The sequence below is a fragment of the Protopterus annectens genome, chromosome 17.part0 (genome assembly GCF_019279795.1).
Source record: "Protopterus annectens isolate FY-2018-M chromosome 17.part0, PAN1.0, whole genome shotgun sequence".
Lineage (NCBI taxonomy): Eukaryota > Metazoa > Chordata > Ceratodontiformes > Protopteridae > Protopterus > Protopterus annectens.
In genome coordinates, this window is record NC_056751.1 from 295,019,242 (window position 1) to 295,046,947 (window position 27,706).

General features: G+C 38.4%; 1 protein-coding gene across 1 annotated transcript in view; it reads left to right on the plus strand.

Annotated features, from left to right (window-relative positions):
* DNAJC24 (DnaJ heat shock protein family (Hsp40) member C24) overlaps positions 1 to 27,706 on the plus strand; it is a 426,809-nt gene that overhangs the window by 215,357 nt on the left and 183,746 nt on the right. The window contains exon 2 of the mRNA XM_044059585.1: positions 4,271 to 4,409. Within this exon, the coding sequence (XP_043915520.1) occupies positions 4,271 to 4,409 (139 nt within the window). The remainder of the gene's footprint in view (positions 1 to 4,270; positions 4,410 to 27,706) is intronic.

Genomic DNA, 27,706 nt, shown 5'->3' on the forward strand with positions numbered 1-27,706 from the left:
AAATTTTAAAAGGGTATAATACCAAATTATTAGAGTTGTGAATGAAATATTCATGCAACAAGAAAAATTCAAATGCATTTTTAAAACAAATAGTATAACATCAAAGCAGAAAGGAGAACTAAATAACAGTGAGAAAAGTAGCTTTAATAGGTCATTTTCATTACCAATTTCCAAAGATATGGGTGTAATAAAGATATTTTGATAGACAACTGGAACATTAAATTGGGTAACAATGATTTGTCAGAAGTGCTAGGTGACAAGCCTCTGTTTACTTAGAAAAGTAGGAACAGTTTAACATCAATTTTAGAAGTTTAAACAACAGAAAACACAAAAATTTTTGAGACTTATAAATGTAAAAAATGTAAGTTCTGTAGATATATTAGTGGCACAGCTAGTATCTATGTTAAGAGTTTTAAGAGGGGAATTTTTGGCAAAAGGACATTTTATCTGCAATTCAGAGTGGTATAGTCTATTTAGCTTCTTTGTGAAGCAATGTTTGTTTTATGTAGGAAAACAATAAGAAAACTTTCAAAAATATATGTTACTACAACTATAAAAGATGACACAATAATGCTTTAGCTAAACATGCAAATGAATATTTTATATTCAAAATTTATTTTGTCCTAGTTGAAGTTAAAATGTATTGATTAAAGAGATTATATACATACTTAGAATGAATGAAAAGAATGGCAAATTAGGCTGTTAACAACTAAAACAAATTAAATGTTTTATTAACATAAAATGATGTTCTTTGACCCACATTGCTGCAGTCTAATAACCATTGGGTAGTCCGCTGTCCAGTCGGCCCGAATACCAAAGTATATATGGCTGGCGGTCGGCGCGCGTGGAGCTAGCGTCAAACGTCAGGGTATAATGTGACGACGTCATATCCTCAGTCTTTTTGCCGCATGGTCCGATGCAGAAGCAGTTTTTGGGTTTGAGTGCGGGTTGGCGTTCTGAAATTTTTCTGAAGTGGAGTTTCAGGAGCCGAATCAAAGTTGGCTAAGTACCCGTTGGGAATATTTTGGTTTTCTTGCCTCAGTATTTAGCGGATGTCAGAAAGAGTGAATAGCTAATATTTCTTGTAGAAATGGAATGCCTCATGAGATTGCATACGCTTGTGTATACCTTGTTTAGAGGCCTGAGCCACGGCGTTGTTGGATGCGCATTTCTTTGTGCTTCGTTTAACAAGCGCGCACAGTAAAGAGAGGTTAGACTGTGCCAGGTTAGTTTTTAAGGAAGCGTTGTAATTATAAAATGCGTCCGGATGCTCCGGCGCCCCGCTCGTCAAAAGCATAGGAACCAAAAGCAGCAAGTCGTTAGAGGGAAGAACCGGCAGTCCGGACGTCGGTTCTTTAAGCTCAGTGGAGCCAGAGGTTTTTGCCAGGAGTTTCTTTGGAGTCATCAGGGAGAACTTTACTGTTGCAGGATGTGCCTCTCAGGAGGTAGAGGCCAGGCTGAAGGGAGAAACTCTCAGGTGGCTGTTCTTCCTCTCTTCCCTAAGGTGGAACAGGGCCTCCCTTCTGTTTCCAAGGCTTTCTTTGAGAGGCAGGCGGGTTTAACTTACCAGTGGGAGTTTCTCCTAGCTCTTCAGGGATCTTTGCCTAAGAAACATATGCTTAAAATAGCAGAGGATTTACGATTACTATGATTGAGGTTCGCGCACCTCCTGATAGAGACCTAGGGTGGAGCCTGAGTTTGAGAGTTTTTTGAGCAGTGTTAGGAGGCTTCTGAGTCTTGACTGAAGACTTTGGGATATCCTCATATTCCGATTCTGATGTGGATGATTCCTCCTTCAGCTTCTCCTCCTGAGGATTTTTTCATTTCAAGAGAGACTCTGCATTCCCTGAGGGAGCATTTTAAATGGGAAGGTCAAGATTTCTCTGATTCCAGGAAAAGGCTTAGGGAATTCTTGTTTTTACCCCAGCATAGGCCTTTAGCTATACCTCCTGTTCTGAATGTGGTGGAAGATGTTTTTTCAGAGGCTTCCCTGAACCCTGATTCTTTGCCTCCTGCCCCAGTTAAACCGGATAGGTACTATAGGGTGCCTGAAGCTCATAAGTATCTTTTTAAGAGTCCTAGGGCAGACCCGGAAACTGTTTCTCAGGGGCCTAAAGGTGTTAAGGCTTCTGTTGTTAAAAATCCTGTTCCTCCTGATAAAGAGGCAAGGGCTTTGGATAGATGGGGAAAGAAAGTGTATACTTCTTCCACTTTAGCCATGAGGGTTTGAATTGTCAGTTTCACATGTTAAAATATCAAAATTATCTCCTTTCACAATTGAAATCTAAGGTGGATGCTCTGGCGGAAGGTATTGAGTGTAAAGAGTTGCAGGATTTAGTTCATGTGTCTGAACAGGTGGGTAAGCATTTTTCAATGTGGTTTTGATGCTGTCAGGCCCCCCGGGGGGGCTGCCACTGTTTCTGTTCTTGGGGACGCCTGGTTGAGGGATCAGAATTTAGCTGAGCATGTTAAGACAAGGATTTTGGATGCTCCTTTACAGTCTGATGTGTTGTTTGGTTCCCCGTGGAAGCAGTTTTAAAGAAAATGGAGGACAAGGCTAAGTCTATGCAAACTGTTAAAGATTTTTGCAGGTGCAGCCTCCAAGTTTAGTAGAAATTGGCCTACTAAGGGATGGACATATCCTGCTTATGATTCCCAGTCTAGGGGTAGGTCTAGCGTGGTAGGGGCAGAGCTCAAGGTTCTTTTAGGCCTAGAACAGGGGGTTCACCTGCTCAGACTTCTGGTGAGGGCAGGGGTCAGTCCTTTCGAAAAAGACCCAAAATGGAACCCTAAAACATTTTTTTTTTTTTTGAGAGTTCCGTACATTTTTAAATGAAGTGTGGGGGCAACAGCATAAGGTCTGAGTCCAAAGTATACATTTCTGTCTACATCCCTGCACAGAACTGCTGTTACTAAGGATGGATCTACTTGTCTAGATCTATCTTTATGGTAAGTACATAACTTCTGTTTTCTATCTGCAGTGATAACACAGAAAAGTAAACAGTGTTTTTTGATTTGTGACTGTGATCCTTAAATTGTTGCCTGGTTACTCTATTTTTTTCTTTGAGATCTCACTGTTTATAATGCTGCTGAAAAGTCAGTCAAAAGTTGGGACAAATATAACTGATTGTGATAACATGCATTTCAAGTTGCACTCCACCTCATTAACTAAGCCTTTTTGGGAGTGCATCTGACTTGGAGATCGATGAGATTTCTTCATTTTTAAGTGAACGACAACTTACCTACTTTTTTGTTATCCCCGCCAACACTACCTCTCAATGTCTTATCCCCGCCAACAATACCTCTCAACGTCTTAGTGCAAGAACTCTACACAAAGTGAAAAATGATGGAGAGACAAAGGCCCAAAAGTACAGATTTAAATTTTTTTTTCTTATAAACTTAGAAAGTTGTTAGAATAACAAAGGTTTTGCATTAGTATACATTTTCTGAAGGATATGAAGTCTGAAACAAACTCAGATGTCTTGTCAAGTTTTAGTTACTTCCATCCATGGTGATATTTGTCAGAAACTACACACATGTTATGAGGAAAAGACCAAGAATATTAGGTAAAAATCTGGACATTTTACAAAATTCTGGACAGTTAAGTGCTATGGCCCACAGTGAGCTCATTATTGTGAATGAGTTTAAGTTAATTATATGAAAAGGGCAGCCTCACGTTTAATTATGTCTGAATATCTTGTCTAAAACTGACAGAAAAGTAAATAGCCTTGTAGCACTTATGTTATTTAGTGCTAAAATTTCTATGTATGTATTATGTTTATGTGCATCCAGCATGTAGTAATCACTCAGTGTTAGAGATTTTCAGATATCCAGGAAGGGAATTTAGTTTGTCTTTATGTACACATTTGATTTGGCTGAAATCAATAGAATTTATAAATGGATATATAAAGCATGTTAAAGCGTTCTGTGTATGTTTATTCAGGTATATATGTTCATTCTGTGTATGTTTATTCAGGTATATGTGTTTGCTAGTTAATTCGGCCTTGGCAAATTGCCAGTCTGGCCCACAATAACTCCATCAGCAAATTACCTATGAAGTGCTGTCATTGCAGTTATGATGTTGTCACCAGTGCCTTTATTGTGACTCCAGTGGACTAATTAACCTGACTGTAATCTCTTGTGACCTAACACTGTTCTCTCATTTATCTTGACATTTCTCTTCACATTTCATATTTATAAATAAATGTTGGATTTACTGTTGATTCTTTTTTCCCCTTGTTATCCCCATCTCCTTTTCCAACACTGCCAGTACCATCCTGACAAACAGAGTGCTGACATGCCAGCAGGAGAAGTAGAAGAACTCGTCCAGAGGTTCATCGAAATTAATCAGGCATGGAAAATTCTGGGGAATGAGAAAACAAAGAAAGAATATGACGTGCAGCGACGTGGTAAGCCCTTATAAAGGAGCTCAGTTAAGGCAGTCATTTATTAATTCCTAACTTAAAGATGTTATCAAGCCTTATTTGAATTTGTTTCCTGCACAACATATGAAAGCATTTTTTTTCTAATTATTACTTTTTGCAAATTCAGTTGGTATATGAAAATAATGCATTTTTAGATATGTATAATTTTTCCAAAGTGCAGTTAATTAACAATTATCTTGCTAACAGTTGTGTTAACATTTGCACTTTATAAATCCACACAAGCCAAACCAAAGAATTGAGGGTGTAAATTAAGCACTTTTGTTCTTTATTCAAACAGAACTTCATCAGAATAAGTAGAATTACACATTCTCATTTTTATACTATTTAAAAAAAATCACATGACACTACATCACCAATGGAATAATTAATGAATCCTACTTTAAATCGGCATGTTTTAAATGTCATACTGAAATACTAATATTCAAATGATACATACATTTGCAAAGGCTGTTTTGTGTACATAAAAATATAAAAGGATATAATAAAAACTAATGATTATGACAAGTTTTTAATCTTTGGGCTAGTAAAAACACATTTTATATTAATGTGCTTATTTAATTTTTTTTTGTCTGCTGCCAGCATAATTTGCCATTACATTCCAAGTGTGTATTGTAATTTCCCTTAAATCCATAAATTTTAACTTTATCTAATCAAAAAAATGTAAACTTCTTGAAACTGGTACATTCATTTGCATGTTTAGCCAAAGCATTAAAAAGTCCCTTCTTTATAGCTGTAGTGTGTCCATATATTCTTTTTGAAAGTTTTATTATTGTATTCTCTAAATAAAAATAGTCACACATTTCACAAGAAGCTAAATACACTATACCACTTGAATTGCAATTAAATGACCTTTTGCCGAATTTTCTTTCTTAAAACTCTTAACATAGATGCTAGCACTAATATATCTACAGAACTTACATTATTAAATTTTTAAGTCCCAAAAATGTTGCCTTTGGTGTTTTCTGTTGTATTTGATCTCTCTAAAATTGATTTTAAAATTTTCCTACTTTTATAGGTAAAGACAGGCTTGATACCTAACATTTCTGACAAATCCTTGTTACCTAATGTAATTTTCCAGTTGTCTATCAAAATACATCTAAAGTAGCTAAATAACCTTCATTGTCATACACCTTATAGTCTTCTAATAGTTCTAATCAATACCATGAACCCCTTAGATAAAAATCTGACCTTTGTACTATGGAATTTAGAATTCTGTCTAGATGAATAGAAATGTGTTCAGTTTTGTAAAAACAAAATCCACTGCCTTTATTTGTTTAAAGGGTGGCTTTAATTTATCCTTGTGAATTTTTGGTATACCGAAAATCTTAGCCATTATTGGATGCTCCAGTTTGAAGAAGTCATAAATCTCAAAGTCTATGTAGCCCTGAATTAACAAATCATAGAGTAGCTTATTTACATCAGAAAAAAACCTTTGACAATGTCATTGTTACGAACTTCTTTATAACAATCTCCATATTTGAGCAAATCAAATATAGCTTGTTTGTAATTATTAGTGTTCATGATTACTGTTCTATTACCCTTGTCTGCTTTCGTAACGCGCATATCTTCATTAATCGTTATTATGCAAAGCTCTCTTTTCCTTTTCAGACCAGTTAAAATAAACTTACAACCACTGTTCTTCTGTAATTTTATCTTAAATCAGTTTCACAGACATCATTAAAAATGTGTAAAGTAGAGTGTAACACTGAGTTGTAAATGGCATGTTTTCTGAACACCTTATCTTTTGGTAAATTTTGGAAATTATTTTGGAAAGTAATTAGTGTAGATTTCAAAACAAATATTTTAAACAGATTAAAGGAGTGGCCATGGGTGCCAGAGTAGCACCTGTATTCACCAACTTACTCATGGCATGGTGAGAAGAGGAACATCTAAAAATACATTATTTAAAAAGGAGTGTTTTACAAGCATTTTTATTATTGACTTGTTTTTTTATTAGGCTGGTGCAGTTGAAGAACTTGACCATTTTTTTAAGAACTGAAATCACAGTATCACAGTACATATTTTTGAATTTTACTTTAAACAGTAAAGATGTAGTAGTTCATTTTTTGGATTTAACTATTACACTGGATAAGAACAAACAAATGCTTTGAAAGTAAAGTGTTTAGAAAAGCCATCTTTGTCAACAGCTACTTACACAGAGTCAAACTCCCATGCACATGAAAATAAACATGGTGAAAAGTCAATTTATTAGACTTAGTAGAATGACCAGTAAAGATGAGACATACTTAACATATGCAAATGGTTTGAAAAGATTATTTCTGGATTGAGGGTATAATACCAAATTATTAGAGTTGTGAATGAAATATTCATGCAACAAGAAAAATTCAAATGCATTTTTAAAACAAATAGTATAACATCAAAGCAGAAAGGAGAACTAAATAACAGTGAGAAAAGTAGCTTTAATAGGTCATTTTCATTACCAATTTCCAAAGATATGGGTGTAATAAAAGATATTTTGATAGACAACTGGAACATTAAATTGGGTAACAATGATTTGTCAGAAGTGCTAGGTGACAAGCCTCTGTTTACTTAGAAAAGTAGGAACAGTTTAACATCAATTTTAGAGAGATTAAGTACAACAGAAAACACAAAAGGCAACATTTTTGAGACTTATAAATGTAAAAAATGTAAGTTCTGTAGATATATTAGTGGCACAGCTAGTATCTATGTTAAGAGTTTTAAGAGGGGAATTTTTGGCAAAAGGACATTTTATCTGCAATTCAAGTGGTATAGTCTATTTAACTTCTTGTGAAACGTGACTGTTTTTATGTAGGAAAGACAATAAGAAAACTTTCAAAAAGAATATATGGACACACTGCAGCTATAAAGAAGGGTGACTTTAGTAATGCTTTAGCTAAACATGCAAATGAATGTACATATTTCAAGAAATTCACATTTTTTTGTCCTAGTTGAAGTTAAAATGTATTGATTTAAGGGAGATTATAATACATACTTGGAATATGAAGAAAAAGAATGGCAAATTAGGCTGGCAGCAGGCAAAAAAAAAAAACAAGATTAAATGAGCACATTAACATAAAATGATGTTCTTCATTCCACATTGCTGCAGTCCTAACCATTGGGTAGTCCGCTGTCCAGTCGGCCCGAATACCAAAGTATATGGCGGCTGCTGGCGGTCAAGGCGCATTAGACTGACGTCAGAACGTGGGGTACTACTAATCATGACCCGACGTCATATCCTCAGTCTTTTCGCATGGTCCGATGCAGAAGCAGTTTAGTGCAGGTTGGCGTTCTGAAATTTTCTGAAGTCGGAGTTTCAGACCGAATCAAAGTTGGCTAAGTACCCGTTGGGGAATATTTTGGTTTTTTCTTGCCTCAGTATTTAACCGGATGTCAGAAAAGTGAATAACTGTATTTCTTGTGGGAAACAGATACCTCATAGGGATTACCATACCTTGTGTATACCTTGTTTAGGGCCTGAGCACGACGTTGTTGGATGCCGCTCTTGTGCTAGATTTAACAAACGCACTATTAAGAGAAGGTTAGACTGTGCCAGGTTAGTTTTTGGGAAGCGTTGTAATTATAAAATGCCGTCGGATGCTCCGGCGCAAAAGCGCAAGGACAAAGCAGCAAAGTCTAGAGGGGAAGAACCGGCAGTCCCGGACGTCGGTTCTTTAGAAGGCTCAGTGGAGCCAGAGGTTTTGCCAGGAGTTTCTTTGGAGTCTCAGGGAGAGACTTTACTGTTACAGGATGTGCCCTCTCAGGAGGTAGGCCAGGCTGAAGGGGCTTCTCAGGTGGCTGTTCTTCCCTCTCTTCCTAAGGTGGTTAGAGCCTCCCCTTCTGTTTCCAAGGCTTCTTTGAGAGGCAGGCCAGGTTTAACTTCAGTGGGGTTTCTCCTAGCTCTTCAGGATCTTTGCCTAAGAAACATATGCTTAAAATGGCAGAGGATTTGATTACTATGATTAGAGGTTCTATGCCCCCTCCTGATAAGAGACCTAGGGTGGAGCCTGAGTTTGAGAGTTTTGAGCAGTGTTCGAGGCTTCTGAGTCTTCTGAAGACTTGCAGGAGTATCCTCCTTATTCCGATTCTGATGTGGATGATTCTACTCCTTCAGCTTCTCCTCCTGAGGATTTTTCATTTTCAGAGACTCTGCATTCCATGAGGGAGCATTTTAAATGGGAAGGTCAAGATTTCTCTGATTCCAGGAAGAGGCTTAGGGAATTCTTGTTTTACCCCAGCATAGGCCTTTAGCTATACCTCCTGTTCTGAATGTGGTGGTAGATGTTTTTGCAGAGGCTTCCCTGAACCCTGATTCTTTGCCTCCTGCCCCAGTTAAACCGGATAGGTACTATAGGGTGCCTGAAGCTCATAAGTATCTTTTAAGAGTCCTAGGGCAGCGAAACTGTTTCTCAGGGGCCTAAAGGTGTTAAGGCTTCTGTTGTTAAAAATCCTGTTCCTCCTGATAAAGAGGCAAGGGCTTTGGATAGATGGGGAAAGAAAGTGTATACTTCTTCCACTTTAGCCATGAGGGTGTTGAATTGCCAGTTTCACATGTTAAAATATCAAAATTATCTCCTTTCACAATTGAAGTCTAAGGTGGATGCTCTGGCGGAAGGTATTGAGTGTAAAGAGTTGCAGGATTTAGTTCATGTGTCTGAACAGGTGGGTAAGCATTCATTGCAATGTGGTTTTGATGCTGTACAGGCCTCCTCAAGGGTGGCTGCCACTGGTTCTGTTCTTCGCAGGCACGCCTGGTTGAGGGATCAGAATTTAGCTGAGCATGTTAAGACAAGGATTTTGGATGCTCCTTTACAGTCTGACGTGTTGTTTGGTTCGCCTGTGGAAGCAGTTTTAAAGAAAATGGAGGACAAGGCTAAGTCTATGCAAACTGTTAAAGATTTTTGCAGGTGCAGCCTCCAAGTTTAGTAGAAATTGGCCTACTAAGGGATGGACATATCCTGCTTATGATTCCCAGTCTAGGGGTAGGTCTAGACGTGGTAGGGGCAGAGCTCAAGGTTCTTTTAGGCCTAGAACAGGGAGTTCACCTGCTCAGACTTCTGGTGAGGGCAGGGGTCAGTCCTTTCGTAAACAGACCCAATGACCTGCCTTTTCAGCTGCCAGTACATTCTCGTCTGGCAGCACCTTTGGGAGGAAGGCTGGCTCTTTTCAAGGAAAATTGGGATTTAATTACCCAAGACAGATGGGTTTTGGATATCATTCACCATGGTTACAGGTTTTATTTCCATACCGTGCCTCCTTTCAAAGGCATGCCAGACATTCCTCCTCTGCAAAGAAAAGAGGCTCACAAGCAAATTTCTCTATTACTCCAAATAGGGGCCATTCAGCCAGTCCCTGTGCCAGAAAGGGGTCTAGGATTTTATTCTCGCCTGTTCCTAGTACCAAAGAAGGGGGACACGTGGAGACCAATTTTGGATTTATCTATCCTCAACACTTATCTGGACATTCCCAAGTTCAAAATGTTGACGTTACAACAGCTTTTACCTATGCTGGGCAAAGATCACTGGATGGTAACTTTAGATCTCAAGGAGGCTTACCTTCATGTGCCTATCAGACTAAGTTGCAGGAAGTATCTGCGTTTTCGAGCTGGAAATTCCCATTATCAGTTCTCTGCATTGCCCTTTGGCTTATCTACTGCCCAGAGTATTCACAAAGGTTCTGGCTCCAGTGATAGCTTACTTCAGGCTAAAAGGAATTCAAATCTATCCTTACTTGGGCGACTGCCTGATTCTGGCTCAAGAAAAGGAAGACCTTTACAGCATTTGGAATATGTGATAGCAGTGCTAAGATGCCTAGGGTATTCTGTGAGCGAAATAAAGTCCAGTCTAGTACCCTCTCAAGACATGTGCTTTCTGGGTGTGAGACTGAATACAGCAGCCCAGATGGCCTTTTTAACCCCGGACAAACAAAAGAATCTTTCCATTTACTTCCATCAAATATCTCTTCAGTCCGGGCTGACTGCAAGGACAGTCCTTCAAGCCTTAGGGTTCATGGCATCTTGTATTCTGGTGCTTCCCAATGCCAAACTGCATATGAGGAAGTTGCAATGGTATCTCAAAAATGTATGGACACAGCACTGCCAGGATTTGGACACTGTCATTCAAATAATACCTTGCATTCAACAGGAATTTTTGTGGTGGGCTCAGGAATGTCACCTAAACAAGGGACTCTCTGTGACCCGGCCAGAGGCAAGTCAGATTCTAACGACAGATGCCTCAGACATTGCTTGGGAGCTCATCTAAATGGAAAGTGGATACAAGACAAGTGGCCTGCCAGACTACAGCATCTACATATCAACATGAAGGAGATGTTAGCAGTCCAGTTTGCATTAATGGCTTTCAAGGAGTTACTTCTTCCAGGGCAGGTGTTGATTCTAACAGACAACACAACTGTCATGTGGTACATCAACAAACAAGGGGAACACATTCCGTTGTGCAGGCAAGCAATGATTTTATGGGAGACTGCGCTCAGCTTGCAACTAACTCTTCAGGCAAGGTTTCTGCCGGGAGCACAGAACTCCTTAGCAGATGTGTTAAGCAGACAAATCATGGATCCCGAGTGGAAACTGGATCTTCATGTATTTGAAATTGACAGTGTCATGGGGAACTCCAGACATAGATCTGTTCGCTTCTCCACTAAACCACCAGCTGCCAAAGTTTTGCACAAAGAGGTTTCATCACACAGCTTGGAAAGTGGATGCTCTTTCTTTCAGTTGGAAAAATCTTCATGTGTATGCCTTTCCACCTCTGCCTCTTCTCCCAAAGGTGCTCCTAAAGGTCAGACAAGACAAGCCAAGGATGATTTTAATAGCTCCAGATTGGCCTCGGCAACACTGGTACCCATTACTGAGGAGTCTGGTAAGGAAGCCTCCATGGCCTTTACCTTTGATTCCACTGTTGTCTCAGAGAGACGGTCACCTGCTCAATGTCAAGCTTCACTCTCTTCATCTAACAGCCTGGCATATTCTGTTTTGAAACACAGCAGGTCTCAACTTCCTCAACAAGTTTTAAATGTGATTATGGAAGCCAGGAGACCTAGTACAAGGAAAGTGTACGAAAAATGGAAGAGATTTTTATTTTGGAGTGCAGCAAAGAATTTGGAGATTTCTGAGCCTAATTTGAGTGTGGCTCTTCAATATCTTACTGAGTTATTGGACAAAGGTTTGTCTTTCTCTTCCATTAAGATTCATGCTGCAGCAATTTCAGCTCACTATGATTGTGACCCACCATTGTTTTCGCATCCTTTGTTCAAGCAATTTCTTAGAGGGGCAAAGAATATAAGACCCCCGTGAGCTCCTACTCCTGCTTGGGATCTCAATTTTGTGTTGGAGAAACTTACTCTACAACCTTTTGAGCCGCTACTGCTGAATTGAAATACTTGTCATGGAAGACTGCTTTTTGTTGGCCATTACTTCTGCAAGAAGGGTTTCTGAATTGCAGGCCCTTATGGCGGTAGAGCCTTTTTGATTTTCCATAAGGATAGGGTATCATTACTAATCCTTCTTTTATGCCTAAGGTGGTTTCTAGTGTGGCTTTAAACCAAACTATTCATTTGCCTACTTTCTATGCAGATCCCCAAAATAAGGGGAAAAGATTTTGCACACTTTAGATGTACACAGGCAGTTGCGTTATTATTTAAGCAGGACTAAGGATTTTAGGCAGTCTCAGCAGTTGTTTGTTTCTTTGCTTTGAGTTCTCAGGGCAAGCCTGTGTCAAAACAAACTATTTCTAAGTGGATTGGGTTTTGCATTGCATTTTGTTATTCCCATCATGGCAAGGAGATTCCAGCTGGGATTAGGCCTCATTCCACTAGGGCTACTGCCACTTCAACAGCATTTCTAAGGAGTGGCAACTAAGGATATTTTGGAGGCAGCTACTTGGAGTTCAGTGCATACTTTCTCTAAGCATTACCACCTTCCTCTCTACTCTAAATCTAGGGCTGGTTTTGCCACAGCTATTTTGCAAGGCATGTTGACAGCTCCTGCTTCCTTATGATTTGCCAGCCTCCCTTACCTCTGCTTTGGGATTCTACCCAATGGTTAGGACTGCAGCAATGTGGAATGAAGAACATAGTACAGTTTTGTACCTACCATAAATGTAGATGTTCGAGGATCCACATTGCTGCAGTCCAATTTACCCTCCTTCCCCTCTGTGTTTAGGGGTGTTTGTGTAGGTGAGGTTATACTCTTGTAATTTTGTATATATTGTGCATATTTTTGGTGCAGGAGTGTTTGGTGTTTTTGGTTTTGGCCTTGTCTTTTTAGGGTCTTCTGACATCTGGGGCAAGAAAAGACTGAGGATATGACGTCGGTCATGCGTAGTACCCTGGCGTTCTGGCGTCAGTCTCGCGCCTTGACCGGCCAGCCATATACTTTGGTATTCGGGCCGACTGGACAGCGGACTACCCAATGGTTAGGACTGCAGCAATGTGGATCCTCGAACATCTACATTTATGGTAGGTACAAAACTGTACTTTTTTTTACTAGCCCAAAGATTATAAATGTGTCATAATCATTAGTTTTTATTATGTACTTTTATGTACACAAAACAGCTTTTGTAAATATATGTAAACAGCAGTTGAATATTAGTATTTCAGTATGATATTTAAAACCTGTATATTTAACATAGGATTAATTAATTATGCCATTGGTGATGTAGTGTCATGTGATTTTTTTTAATAGTATAAAAAAAGGGTATAATTCTACTTATTCTGATGAATATGGGAAGTTGACATAATGGTTAAAGTGTTTACCTTGCAAACACAAGGTGCAGGGTTTGATTCTCACATGGGGTAATTGGCTAGGCTTAAAATGGACCATAAGGGCAGTTAGTCTAATACTAACCTACGAACCTAAAGTTATTGGATCACGAATAAGAACGAAAGTGCTTACTTTATACCTTCAGTTCTTTGGTTTCTTGGTTTGGCTTGTGGAGAACGTGCATGGATTTGCAAAGTTTTTCTTGTTCTGACGCATTTTTTAGTCTGTTACATTTGCATTTTACTTAGATTTCTGTTGCAATGTGAATCTGGGATAGTGCACTTAAGGTTACATAAGGAAATGTGAGCACATGAAACTACAGACTGCAGACTGTTTCCTTTGTGTGACACAAGAAGAAGAAAACTTTTAGCAGAATTGATTTACTCACTAACAACTTATAGAAAGAGAGAAAAAGCCAAAGTCACAGGTCCTACAAAGTGGTAACTATCCAAATCAAGTTAAATTAATATGAGAAGCCAAAAGGCCATCACCAGGATGATCAAAAAACAAAAGTGAAAGGGAGAGCGGTGCTGGGTTTCTGTTGAAAATTGACCATTACTTGATAGTAGCTCTGTATAAAAAATATTTCAATCCTTTCAAAAGTTCTTAAACCAGTAGAAGCTTTAACAATTTTCAGGAAAAAATTGCCTTTAGTTAGTTTTTTCAAAGATGTTTATTCGGATTAGCTCTTTCATCTTCTAGACATCATTAGATCCAAAACATTTATGAAAAAAGTAGGTTAAGGCTTGTTCTTGTATACAAGTTTACACAAAGGGAGAGGGAGGAGCAGTTGGTACAATTGGCTAGTGTTAAGCTTATTTCTGATTTGGTTATGTCTGGTGTTTTCCATTTGGGTGAAATGTTTACTCCTTAATTTATATAAGTTTTTTTCTCTGGGTGGGGTCTTTAAGCTAGTCCTTTATCTGCAGGAGGATGTTAACTCCTCTCAATCGCAGCTGAAATTTCCAGCTCCTTTCTTACATTACCAAAGCTTCATAGTACTTGGCTTACTACATTTTCAGAGAAGCATAGTATAAACAACAACAAAGACCAGTAACTAATACCTCCTTGTTTCTGTAACTCAAATCCGTTTATTGAGTAACAGTGCTATTAAAATGAGTAGCAGCAAAACAGTTCCAAAATTCACTAAATAGCAGCAAAAGTCTCTTGACAATGTTCAATATAGTTGAAATGAATATCAGCAAACCAATCTTTCTTAGAAGAAACAATGAACAACATGCAATAATCTCTTAGCGCCTCGGCTTAAACAGCCTTTACAGAGGCTGTTTAAGCAGAGGCGCTAAGAGATTATTGCATGTTGTTCGCTGTTGGTTCCTGATGCGAGTGGTTTATAAAGTATAGTATAAAGTTTAATTAGTAAAGGAAGAAATCCCAAAAAACTGTTATGTTGTAATGACTTAATAGTAGGTATTCATAGTAGTTTATACTCTTTATAGTTTGGGGAGTAAAATAGTTTGTAATTTATTATATCGTTTTATTGTCAGCTCTGGTACGATTCTGTCTCTGTGACCTATTTTACACAAGTTCAACGCAGACGAGTGTTATACAGTTATAACTGCTTTGTGGTTCTTGGTGAGACATGTCTTATTTTTTCTTTAAAGCACATAAAGGTTTTTAAGTACTTATTTTGAGTCATGCTAAAAAAAGAAAAAAATAATACCACGTCAGCGAATTGACCATTTTGAAGCCCGCTTTTACAGAGCTTGTAACTAGGAGTGGGATGAGATCTTTTGAATGTGACCGTGTTACAATCCAGTCCTTTCTCTTCAGTCTAAGGATGGTCAGAGCCTGCTTTTATGAGGTTATAGAAGGTACCAGCTGTTTTATAAGTGTAATTGCCCAATTTTTTAGTGGAACAGGAATATTGCACTACAAAGACTTATGGGAGTCCACTTTTATGGGGCTTGAGGGTGTTTATAGGTGTCAGATCTTTCTTTTTTTTATGTATTCCTAGAGAAGGAAATGGTAAAAAAAACTATGGCTAAAACAATGTAAATGTGCTGTGCTTTCGCTCTCTACTCAGCAGAGCTTTTTCAGATCATTGTTATACCTAATAATCTTTTGAATATTGCATCTTGCATAAAGACTGAAAGCAGAAACATTATGATTTGCATTTGATAAAGTGTTTGAAAGGGCAGATGAAGACACACATGGTACAAATAAGCTGTACAGATTTTTAGAGTGTAGTAGGAGCAAAATCTAAGTTGATATTTTATTACAAGAATTCATAGTGAACAGTTTCAACAGATGAGTAAAGGTCTGAGTGTCAAGTTACTATGAAGGTCCAGATATACAGTCCTAGTCCCAATTTCAGGTTATGGATCAGATTGGAGGAAATGAGTACAAGTCCTTGGTGGGGATGGAACTCTTGTGCCCAAACGTAGTGCGTCAGATATTGGTCGTTTTCTGTCACCTTGTTCCTCTCTTCATAGCAGCTCTTCCATCTCTGATGATTTCTGCCAAAGAAGAACTGGAAGCCCCTTGTGCACTAAACATAAAGACTTAGTGGGGGCATGGTTTGAACTGGAACAAAGGGGTTCTTGTTGACTGGCAGAAAATGCTGAATAGAGCTAGTTGTAAAACAAAGGTGGGAGCTATTTTGGAAATTGATCCTAGTCTCTGCAACATCATCAGTAGCCTTGCTTTGCTGAATTAGTCCAGGCTTTCTCTGTTTTTTTCTTTTTTTTGGAATTAAGATTCATTAATCTACTGTGCAGGTTGTAGTTTATTATTTACCAGTGTTCTCCTTACCACCTCTGTTCTACAAAAAGTGGCACTCGGAGACAATTTTGCAGGGATAGGCTTCTTTTGTTCCTGTTTTGCATATCAAAATACTGCCCATTGGGAGACTTCAAAGATGGCTGCACATGACCAATGGCTTAATTCAGATCTCCCAGGGTGAAAGCAGAAATTGAGAAAAGGCAGCCAGCAAAATTTTTATTTTGGGTAAAATTCAGTTACTGGATAGCAAGCACACTACCTGGATGCCAGCAATGAAGAAATTTAGAGGACCTGAAAGAAGTCAACCAGAAAAGGTGAAGAGAAATCAGTGGTTGGGAAGAATCCTGCAGCCGTTCAGGAAAAAAGCAGTTTAAGCAAAAAGCTGAAAAATCAGAGACTGAAATGAAAAGACTGCTTGAGTATTAGGCATTGCAAGAAGAGCTGTTTCAAAAGGTAGTAGAGTTAGAGGACAGAGTGTGCAAAGAAGACCTGCGATTTTCTGCTGTACCAGAGAAACTGGAAGGAACAGACTGTGTTAATTTTATGAAAGCCCAAATAAGCGACTGAACTTGTGTTCGACAGCTTCTTCTTCTTCTTTCGGCTTTTTCCCGGTCAGGGATCGCAACAGCAGATCACCTGTCTGCTTGTGTTCAACAGCAATATGTGTTAATTATGTATGCTCCAAACCTGGCCACGAAAAAACATCCAAGACCTTTATTAGTAAATATGAGTCATACAGCAGAAAGATTTAATCCTGACAGTGTGCAGAATGGAAAACTATTAAAAACTGGAGAGAGCAGAGTGTTTATGGAAACTGATTATTCACTGTACACTATGTAGAAGAGAAGCAGATTTATCCCAGCAACTGAGGCATATCAGGAGGAAGGTATGAGATTCAATTTGCTGTACCCAACTGTCTCAAGTTTTTGGATGAAGAACAGGCTAAGGAGAAAATATAAAAAAAAAATAGATTACCCAGCAAAAAGGGAACCAGCAAGCAGAAGGGGATTCTGCTTCTCATTTTTCTGATAATAAAGTTCATAGAGAGACTTTGCGATTGAAACCTTTTCCATTGCTCTAAAAAGAAAATGCTTGAAAGTGGTTGGAGAGGAAGTTTAATCAAGAACACCACCACTGAACTGAGTGAATAAATTGCAGACTATAAAGTATCAGTCTCATTTCTGAAATAAAGTTTTGCTTGAAAATGTGGCTGAGAATGACTGTATTTTTTAAACAAGAATTATCTTTATTAAATTATCACATATGACACAGACAGTCATACATTTATTTAAATGAAAACAAACCATATTGACCATTATATATCATTTGTAACATGTCCAGTTATTGCTGGTCAAACATTACATAGCTCATTCTAATCTTGCCTTCTTTTAAATCTTGTTTCTCCTCTGCATGTATTGTTCCCACAATTCCCATTTTTTCTTTGTAATTTGCCCTACCCTTTTATAAAGATCCTAGTTCCAGTTGTTTTATCCCTGTTACTATAGTCACTACTCTACTTCTAGTACAGTTGGTTTAGACTTTAATTTCCATTTTTGAGTAATTGCTTTTTTGGTAGCCACCATAATTTGACTCAGCAAGGATTTACTATATCTAGGTAATTTTGATTCTGTATTATAGCTCAAAAAATCATTCCCTTAGGTACACCAGTTTGCTCACCCAGTAAAAGTCTGCCAGCTCATTACACTCCCAAAAATATGTTCTGAATAACCCCTTTATTTTCCATCACACCTCCAGTATTTGCTGTCTACCTGAGGAAAATTATTTTGAGTTTACTTGAGGTATAAAAATATCCCTGTAAACACTTCTAAGCAAAGATCCTAAATCTCCTAGCGTTTGTTGCATGTTTGAGAGACATACATAGACCCCCCCATTGTTTCTTTGTGAATTGCTTATCCAGTCTGTCTTCCCAATCCTTTCTAACCTCCTGTGATTGATTCTTATAGTTGTCATGCAATATTTTGTATGCTCTACTAATTATTCTTTTTTAACAGCAGATTCTGCTCTAGATTCTTTTAAAAACTGTACCAGTGCTGGTATTTTGCTTAGAATGCTCCTATTTATTTCAATTTGCCTATACTCTGATATCAGTCCTTGATAGGGAAGACCATCTGTAGCTTGCAGTCCAAATAAATTCTTGGCAACTTGCCATTCTCTTACCTTTCCCTCTCTATTAGCTCCCAATAGCTTGGTTCTTTTGTCAGTTTTCGCCAATAAATTCAAGCCTCCTCTTGCCTATTGTCTGTATCCCTAATTGCAGTCATACCTTTCGGTAGAATCTCCTTTCTCCATTCTCATGTTGGCTTAGTTCTTAGAATACTTTCTGCTAGGTTATGAATATAATATTATGTATGGTTATTAACGATAAGCATCCAAAATCCCAATCTCTCCTTGTTTCTTGAGCTTCCTTCGTTTCTTCATCATCCTTTTCTACTTTGAATTATAGGTTTCTGGTTGTGCTATGTATAGGAGCCTTCACTGTATAGCTCTGAAATACACCTTCAGATCAGGTTATCCCAAACTGCCTTGTTCCTTTGGAAGAATCAGCTTATCCCACTTGACTCTTGCCATCCTCCCCTCACATATACAATCCTTCAGCTCTTTATTAATTGCTATCCACAGCTTCTTCTCTGGTTGATAAAAATATGCCTTACTTGCGTATAAAACTAACGGGAGTAAAAACATTTTAACTGCTTGTATCTTGCTATCCATATAACACAGCTTCCAATTTCTCAGTTTTTATATTATCTTTTGTTTAGTTTCTTCCCACATATTATCCTTAGCTGCCACACCAAAATCCTTTTTTAGTCCATATTCCTAATTCCTTCATTTTATCATGTTCCCATAAATATTAATATTTCTGAACCAATTTGTGTGTAGGTACATAATTTACAGCTATTACCTTTGTTTTAGCTTCATTCATTTTGTATTCTGAAAAGATTTGAAACTGCCTCAAAATGTTCCACAACACTGAAATGTGTTTTCTGGTTTTATTGGGTATAAAATAATATCCGCAAATAGAGACAGCTTTTCTTGAACCATACCGGTTATATCCTTGAATTTCTGAGTCCCTTATTTTCTTTGCCAGTGGTTCTAAATATAAGGCAAATAACAAAGGGGAAAGAGGACACCCCTGCCTGGTACCTCTGCGCAAACAGAAATTATTAGAGAGGAACCCACCCACTTTAATTTTTGCCTCCAAACCCAACCTTATAATTTTATCATGGAATGTAGCTGCTTCCATTGCCCTGTTCATAAACTCCCATCGTACTCTGTCAAATGCTTTCTCTGCATCTAGATCCACCAACAACAGTAGTATTTTCTTATATTTTGCTTCCCTCTGGATCATCAGTGTTCTGTTAATGTTGTCATATATTTGCCTTCCCTCCACAAAACCACACTGATCAATGTCAATCAATTTTGGCATCACCTTTGCCATTCTTTTAGCCATTATAGACATAAGCACTTTATAAGCATGGTTTAGAGTTGAAATGGGCCTGTATGAATCTGGGTCTGATGGGTATTTATCCTCTTTAGGTATTAGAGCCACCACCACTTTCTTCCAGGATGTTGGTGCTTCTCCTCCTCTTAAAATACTGTTAAACAAAACCTTCCAGATGTATCAAGGAACAGCTACAATTCTTTCCTAGGGACTGAGTCGCACTGCACCCCATACTCAAAAAGAAAATCCAAAAGTAGAAAAACAATAGCGACAAATACGGCAGACAGGGCTAGCAAATAATACCGTTTATTAAGACAAGAATGACAGTAAGTAAGCGCTTTCACATGGTTCAGCTACGCTTCATCAGACTTTGAAGTAGAATAACAAAATCACCACTTAATACAATACTAGACAGCTTAATTACCAATCGAGATAAAAGTTGTCATGACAACAAATTATCATCTCATAAAACCTTAAAATAAAAGATGCAAACAAAAACATTCACAAATAGATCATTTTAAAATTCTGTCTATATCAGATTCTAATAATCATAAAATAAAACATCCCATAAATACGATAATGCTTATAAAACACGGTTGTTTTAATCAATCTGCACCAAAAGTATACAGTACATCTAGTACTGAAAACCTCCTTATTTAAAATGCAGAATCCTGTATGTTTTATAGGCACATAATATAATAAAATGTTCTATCTATATATTCTTACCTATAATATGTATCTAAAATAAAATGAACTAAATATAACAAGTTGTTCCTTAACCTACCTACAAAAGTATAATACTAGAATTACGCAGTCTCAAATAAATCCATTGCATCGAAGGCATACTGCACATCTCACGAGAACGTCATCGCCTTGGCAACCAGCCTAACTCTCGTGTTAACGTAAATGTAACCTACCATATATTAATTAATGAAATAACTTTCTTTCCTTTAAAAATGGTTTGTGAAACTACATTCTTCAGCCCAAAAGTATTGTCTGCTTGCAGCTGAATGATCCATCTTTGCTCTGCCTTTTCTGTTAAATTTTTAATATCTCCTATCCTGCCTTTACTAGTTATGACCTGAATAACCGAAAAAGTAAATCGGTGGTCAAACCCAGCATGTAGTAAATGTCTGACCAGGGCACTTTTGGTGTCAAGTATATTCATATAATACACATGCTCTCTAATCCAATCTTTAAGTGGCTGATTGGTCTTACCAACATAAAATTTCGAACATCTCACACACCTAGCTATATACACCACATTTTTGTGGTACAATCTGCATAATGGGTGAACCTAAATACTTTAAATGTGGTAGGATGTATAAAAAAATTATTATCTTTAGAGATGTATTCACAATAATTACAATTTCTACACCTAAAAGTCCAACACTTTCAGTCAGTATCTCAGACTTAGTCAAACTTGTTCTATTACAAATACGCCTCTTCAAGGATTTCATATTCTTGTACGTAATAGCCAGTCTAACCCCTACTTCTCTCCTAATGTCATCATCTGCCGTCAAAATATGCCAGTTTTTCTGTAAAATATTCAGAATATTTTATTATCAGATGTGAAAGGCAGGAAAATACTCAGTCTATTTGCATTAAAATTAATATTTCCATCAACCTGTATATCATTCCTCCTAGAAAAATATGGTTTGCCTATTTTCCCTCTCTCTCCCTTAACTACCCTAAAAATACCATCACAATCTGTCTCATCATATCCTCTCTTCAAAAAATTGCTTCTTCAAATCCCCAGCTTCATGTAAGCAAACTGCATTGCTGCTAGTTCATCTGACAACATTATTAAATTTAAAAGTAGGATGCATACTGCTTCTTTCTATTCTTTTTATAGTCTTTCTTAAATGGCCTAGTGACCAAATTCCCATCTGTTTTTTGCAACCTAACATCCAAAAAATTTGTCCAAGTAGATGCATGTAAAGTGAATTTTAAAATTCTGTAAATGTTGCATTTTAAAATTCTGCAGAATGTTGCATTCTGTAAATACTTTATGAAATCTAGTAACTCAGACTCTGTTCCATCCAGGGCATATAAAAAATATGTCACCCATAAATCTTTTATAACTAGTAACATAACTTGATTCATTTGCTAAAGCCATGGTAATCTCCCATTGTGCCATAACTATATTGAATAGGAGTTTGCACATGGTGTACCCCTTTAAACATAAAAACATTGTTTACAAGCACTAAGTCCATCAACATACAAAGTGTGTGTATAGTGTTGGTAGAAGAGTCACTGTTCTCAATCAAGAATTTTTTCATGGAATCTATGCCTAAAGCATTTGGTATACAAGTAAATAAAGAACAAACATCAAGTGTAACTAATATATCATCATCTCCTAATGGATACATTTCCAAGTCTTGATAAAGAGACATAAGAAACCCTTTAGCATCTGTTAAAACAGCCAAACCTTTAATAACAATGGTAAGGTTTTTTTCTAAATAAATGGAAATAGGCTCAGTGAGCTGACCATTACCAGAAACTATAGGTCTGTAAGGGGGATTAAACAAAGACTTGTGTATCTTAGGCAGTCCTTTAATTAAGGGAATAACAGGTGCTTGTACCATAAAAAACTCATACAATTCCTTACTGATATACCTACATGCCAAGGAATCATACAACTCATTGTGTACTTCACAAATAAGCCTTTTCACTTCTACGAGTGTGATTTGTTTGTAAGTAGACTTATCAGACAGTAACAAATGCGTAGCTTCTATATAATCAGTATGGTTTAAGACTACTATGGCACCACCCTTATCAGTGGGACAAATAGTAATATCATCATTAGCTTGTAGCTGCTTGAGTGCCTTATACTCATTAGATGATACATTATAAAAATATCTCAGTATTTTTATAAGCATTATTGCATTCATTATACATACAAAAAAGATCATGTTCACATGTTCTTTTTTTTCAAATATATTTTTATTGAATTTTACAAACTTTTCAAACATACTATGGAAAAACTGTAAGTCATTACAGGAAGCAGTAATGTATAGCTATATATATATATATATATATATATATATATATATATATATATATATATATATAAATAACAGTACAAAAACTATGCATTTATAAAACAGCAGTTATCTTAACAGGGAAACTTACATCTTAGAGAATAATATAAGCAGTAAAGACCCCCCCAATAACCTATTACAGTCAAAGTCTAGAGATACAAAATGGAAAGTGGCTTGGAAGGAAGAATATATGACTGTCTTAAGAAGAAAGAAAAGCGGTAACATGTTCACATGTTCTTAAAAATGCTTCAACTTGTGTATGAAAAATAGGAATATAGATGCTTGGTTTCTTAAATGTATTAATCTGGGCATCAGTCTTAGGAAACGATATTCAACATAGCATACCTGCAAAACAATATCAAATCCAAAACAAAATCACAAGTTACTGAGTGTAGCAGGAATGTATAAAAGACCTTTCTGCAATACCTGCAATTGATCTCTAGATAAAGTCAGAGCAGAAAGGTTTTACATTAAGTCATTATTTTGCATCCAAACATTCTTGACCGATGGTGTATTGTTCTGCTTGCCTGTGTACTTCAGACGTTTCCTCCCCTGACTTGGGGACTTCTGATGTTCTCTCAGTTCTCGGATAGGTAAGGGTAGACTTGGAAAAACCTGTGACTTGCCTCCTGAGGTTCTACAAGAGGTCTTAGGTCTAACATCTATCTTTGATGGACTAAGGGTAGATGAAGTCAAAACAGTATCTTCATGAACTGACACATGCATCTCTGAACCATTCTTGGGCATATCCAGTCCTTCAGTGGAAGACAAATTAGTCCTGCTGACATTGGTGTTTTGCCCAGGTATCAGCTTAGTGTTAATGTCTTGTCTATTTTCAGCTGAAGCCTTGGGCCAGGAAAATGGCAGAATGATACAGTTCCATTTTTAAAGGATAGAAAGATGTTCTTCATCTCACATTGCTGCAGTCCTTACATATGGGTAGTCCGCTGTCCTTGGTCGGCCCGAATACCAAAGTATTAGGCTGACGTCGGTCATGGGCGCTCAGATCTGACATCAGAGCGTCAGGGTATTAAAGCGCATGACCGACGTCATATCCTCAGCCTTTTTTGCCGCATGGTCCGATGCAGAAGCAGCGTTTGCAAGTGCCGCTCATGCGTTCTGAAATTTTTATTCTGAGTTTCAGACCGTAACCAAGTTATTAAGTACCTTGGGGAATATTTTTGTTTTTCTTGCCTCAGTTAATTCCGGATGTCAGAAAAGTGAATAATTGTATTTCTTGTGGGAAACAGATACCGATAGGGATTACCATCTCTTTGTATTCCTTGTTTGGGACCTGAGCACGGCGTAGTCGGGTGTCGCTTTGTGCTAGGTTTAATGCGCACCATTAAACGTGAGGTTAGATTGCGCTAGGCTTGTCTCGTAAGCGGTGTAATTATAATATGCCGGCGGATCCTCCGACGGCCCCTACCACGTAGAAGCGCAAAAAAAAATCTTTAACGTGCAGGCAGGGTGAGTCGTCCGCTCCGGACACGGTTCTTAGAAACTACGGTGGAATCTGTGATCCAGCCGAGGTTTCCAGTTGAGTCTCAGGGGAGGCTCTAATTTTGCAAGATGTGGCCTCTCAGGAGACAGGTCAGGCTGAGGGGGCCTCTCAGGTTGCTGTTCTCCCTTCCTTGCCTAAGGTGGTTAGGCCTTCTCCTTCTGTCTCTAAGGCTCCTTCCAAAGGCAGGCCTGGTTTGCCTTCCACGGGTGTCAGTCCTACTTCTGCAGGTTCTGTGCCTAAAAAACACATGCTTAAAATGGCAGAAGATTTAATTTCTTTAATCAGAGGTTCTATGCCCCCTCCTGATAAGAGGCCTAGGGTGGAGCCAGAGGTGGAAAGTTTGGAGCAGGCTTCAGATTACTCAGAGTCTTCGGCTGAAGACGTTCAGGATTTTCCTCCTTATTCTGATTCAGACGCAGAGGATTCCACTCCTTCTGCTTCTCCTCCAGAGGATTTGTCTTTTTCAGAAACCCTGCATTCTATGAGGGAGCATTTTAAATGGGAAGGTCAGGATTTCTCAGATTCCCGAAAGAGGCTTAGGGAATTTTTGTTTTTACCACAACATAGGCCCTTGGCTATACCTCCTGTTTTGGATGTTGTTCAAGACGTTTTCCGAGGCTTCCCTTAATCCAGACTCTCTGCCTCCTGCCAGTTAAGCCAGACAGGTATTACAGGTACCTGAGGCTCATAAATATCTGTATAAGAGTCCAAGGGCTGACCCAGAAACTATTAGCCAGGGACCTAAGGGTGTCAGGGCTTCTGTTGTAAAGAATCCAGTTCCTATGGATAAAGATGCTAGAGCTTTGGATAGATGGGGTAAGAAAGTGTATACCTCTTCCACTTTAGCAATGAGGGCTTTGAATTGCCAGTTGCTAATGTTGAAGTATCAGAATTTTCTCCTTACTCAACTAAAATCTAAAGTGGATGCTTTGGCAGAGGGCATAGAGTGTAAAGAATTACAGGATTTGGTACATGCCTCTGAACAGGTGGGTAAGCATTCTTTGCAGTGTGGTTTCGATGCTTTACAGGCTTCTTCCAGGGTGGCTGCCACTGGTTCAGTTATTCCAGGCAGCGCTGGCTTACAAGGATCAGAATTTGTCAGAGCATGTTAAAACTAGAATTTTTGGATGCTCCTTTACAGTCTGAAGTTTTGTTTGGTTCTCCTGTGGAGTCTGTCTTGAAGAAAATGGAAGACAAGGCTAAGTCTATGCAGACTGTTAAAGATTTTGCAGGTGCAGCCTCCTAAGTTTAGCAGGAATTGGCCTACTAAGGGATGGGCTTATCCTTCTTCTGATTCACAGTCTAGGGGTAGATATAGACGTGGTAGGGGCAGAGCTCAGAGTACTTTCAGGCCTAGAACATGGAGTTCACCTGCACAATCTACAGGTGAGGGCAGGGGCCAGTCCTTTCGTAAACAGGCCCAATGACCTGCATCTTCAGCTGCCAGATTCTTCATGTCTGGCAGCTCCTTTGGGAGGAAAGTTGGCACTCTTCAAGCAAAACTGGCTTTTAGTCACCCAGGACAAATGGGTGTTGGACATTATAGACCGAGGCTACAAGTTTTATTTCCATACATTGCCTCCTTTCAAAGGCATGCCAGACGTTCCTCCTCAGCAAAGGGTAGAGGCTCACAAGCAGATTTCTTTACTTCTTCAAATGGGGGCTATACAGCAGGTCCCTCTGTCAGAAGTGGGCCTAGGTTTTTATTCTCACCTGTTTCTAGTACCAAAGAAAGGAAACACTTGGAGGCCGATTTTGGATTTATCTATCCTCAACACATACCTGGACATTCCAAAATTCAAAATGTTGACGTTGCAAGAACTTCTACCTCTGTTGGGCAAAGATCACTGGATGGTAACTCTGGATCTCAAAGAGGCTTATCTTCATGTTCCTATCAGGCCCAGTTGCAGGAGGTACCCAAGGCGCTTTCAGGCTGGGACTTTACATTATCAGTTCTCTGCATTGCCCTTTGGCTTATCTACTGCGCCCAGGGTGTTCACAAAGGTTCTGGCTCCAGTGATAGCCTTCTTCACGGGTTAAGAGGAATACAAATTTATCCTTATTTGGACGATTGCCTGATTCTTGCTCAAGACAAGTACGAACTTCTTCATCATCTACAGTATGTGATGGCAGTGTTAAGGTGCCTAGGGTATTCTGTGAATGAAACAAAGTCCAGTCTAGTACCCTCTCAGGAAATGTGCTTTCTGGGTGTGAGACTGAATACAGCTTCCCAGATGGCCTTTTGACCCCGGACAAGCAAAGAACCTTACTCTTTACTTCCATCAATTGTCTCTACGGTCCAGGCTGACTGCAAGGACAGTCCTTCAAGCCTTGGGGTTCATGGCATCTTGTATTCTGGTGCTTCCCAATGCCAAACTGCATATGAGGAAACTACAATGGTATCTCAAAAATGTATGGACACAACACTGCCAAGATCTGGACACTGTCATTCAAATAATACCTTGCATTCAAAAGGAATTTTTGTGGTGGGCTCAGGAATGTCACCTAAACAAAGGACTCTCTGTGACCCGACCAGAGGCGAGTCAGATTTTAGCGACAGATGCCTCGGACAAGGCTTGGGAGCACACCTCAATGGAAAATGGGTTCAAGACACGTGGCCTGCCAGACTTCAACATTTACATATCAACTTGAAGGAGATATTAGCAGTCCAATTTGCATTGATGGCTTTCAAGGATTTACTTCACCCAGGGCAAGTGTTGATTCAAACAGACAACACAACTGTCATGTGGTACATCAACAAAGCAAGGGGAACCCATTCGTACCCTCTTTGCAGGCAAGCAATGATTTTGTGGGAGACTGCTCTCAGTTTACACCTCAATCTTCAGGCAAGGTTTCTACCAGAGCACAGAACTCCTTAGCAGATGTTTTGAGCAGACAGATAGTGGATCCCCACGAAAGTGGAAATTGATCCTCATGTATTTCAAAATTGACAGTGATATGGGGAACTCCAGACATAGATCTGTTCGCTTCTCCACTAAATTTCCAGTTGCCAAAGTTTTGCACAAAAATATTTCATCCCACAGCTTGGAAAGTGGATGCGCTATCATTCTGTTGGAGCAATCTTCACGTCTATGCCTTTCCGCCTCTGCCTCTCCTCCCCAAGGTACTCTTGAAGGTCAGACAAGACAAGCCTCCATGATTTAAAATTCTGCAGAATGTTGCATTCTGTAAATACTTTATGAAATCTAGTAACTCAGACTCTGTTCCATCCAGGGCATATAAAAAATATGTCACCCATAAATCTTTTATAACTAGTAACATAACTTGATTCATTTGCTAAAGCCATGGTAATCTCCCATTGTGCCATAACTATATTGAATAGGAGTTTGCACATGGTGTACCCCTTTAAACATAAAAACATTGTTTACAAGCACTAAGTCCATCAACATACAAAGTGTGTGTATAGTGTTGGTAGAAGAGGCACTATTCTCAATCAAGAATTTTTTTCATGGAATCTATGCCTAAAGCATTTGGTATACAAGTAAATAAAGAACAAACATCAAGTGTAACTAATATATCATCATCTCCTAATGGATAAATTTCCAAGTCTTGATAAAGAGACATAAGAAACCCTTTAGCATCTGTTAAAACAGCCAAACATTTAATAACAATGGTAAGGTTTTTTTCTAAATAAATGGAAATAGGCTCAGTGAGCTGACCATTATCAGAAACTATAGGTCTGTAAGGGGGATTAAACAAAGACTTGTGTATCTTAGGCAATCCTTTAATTAAGGG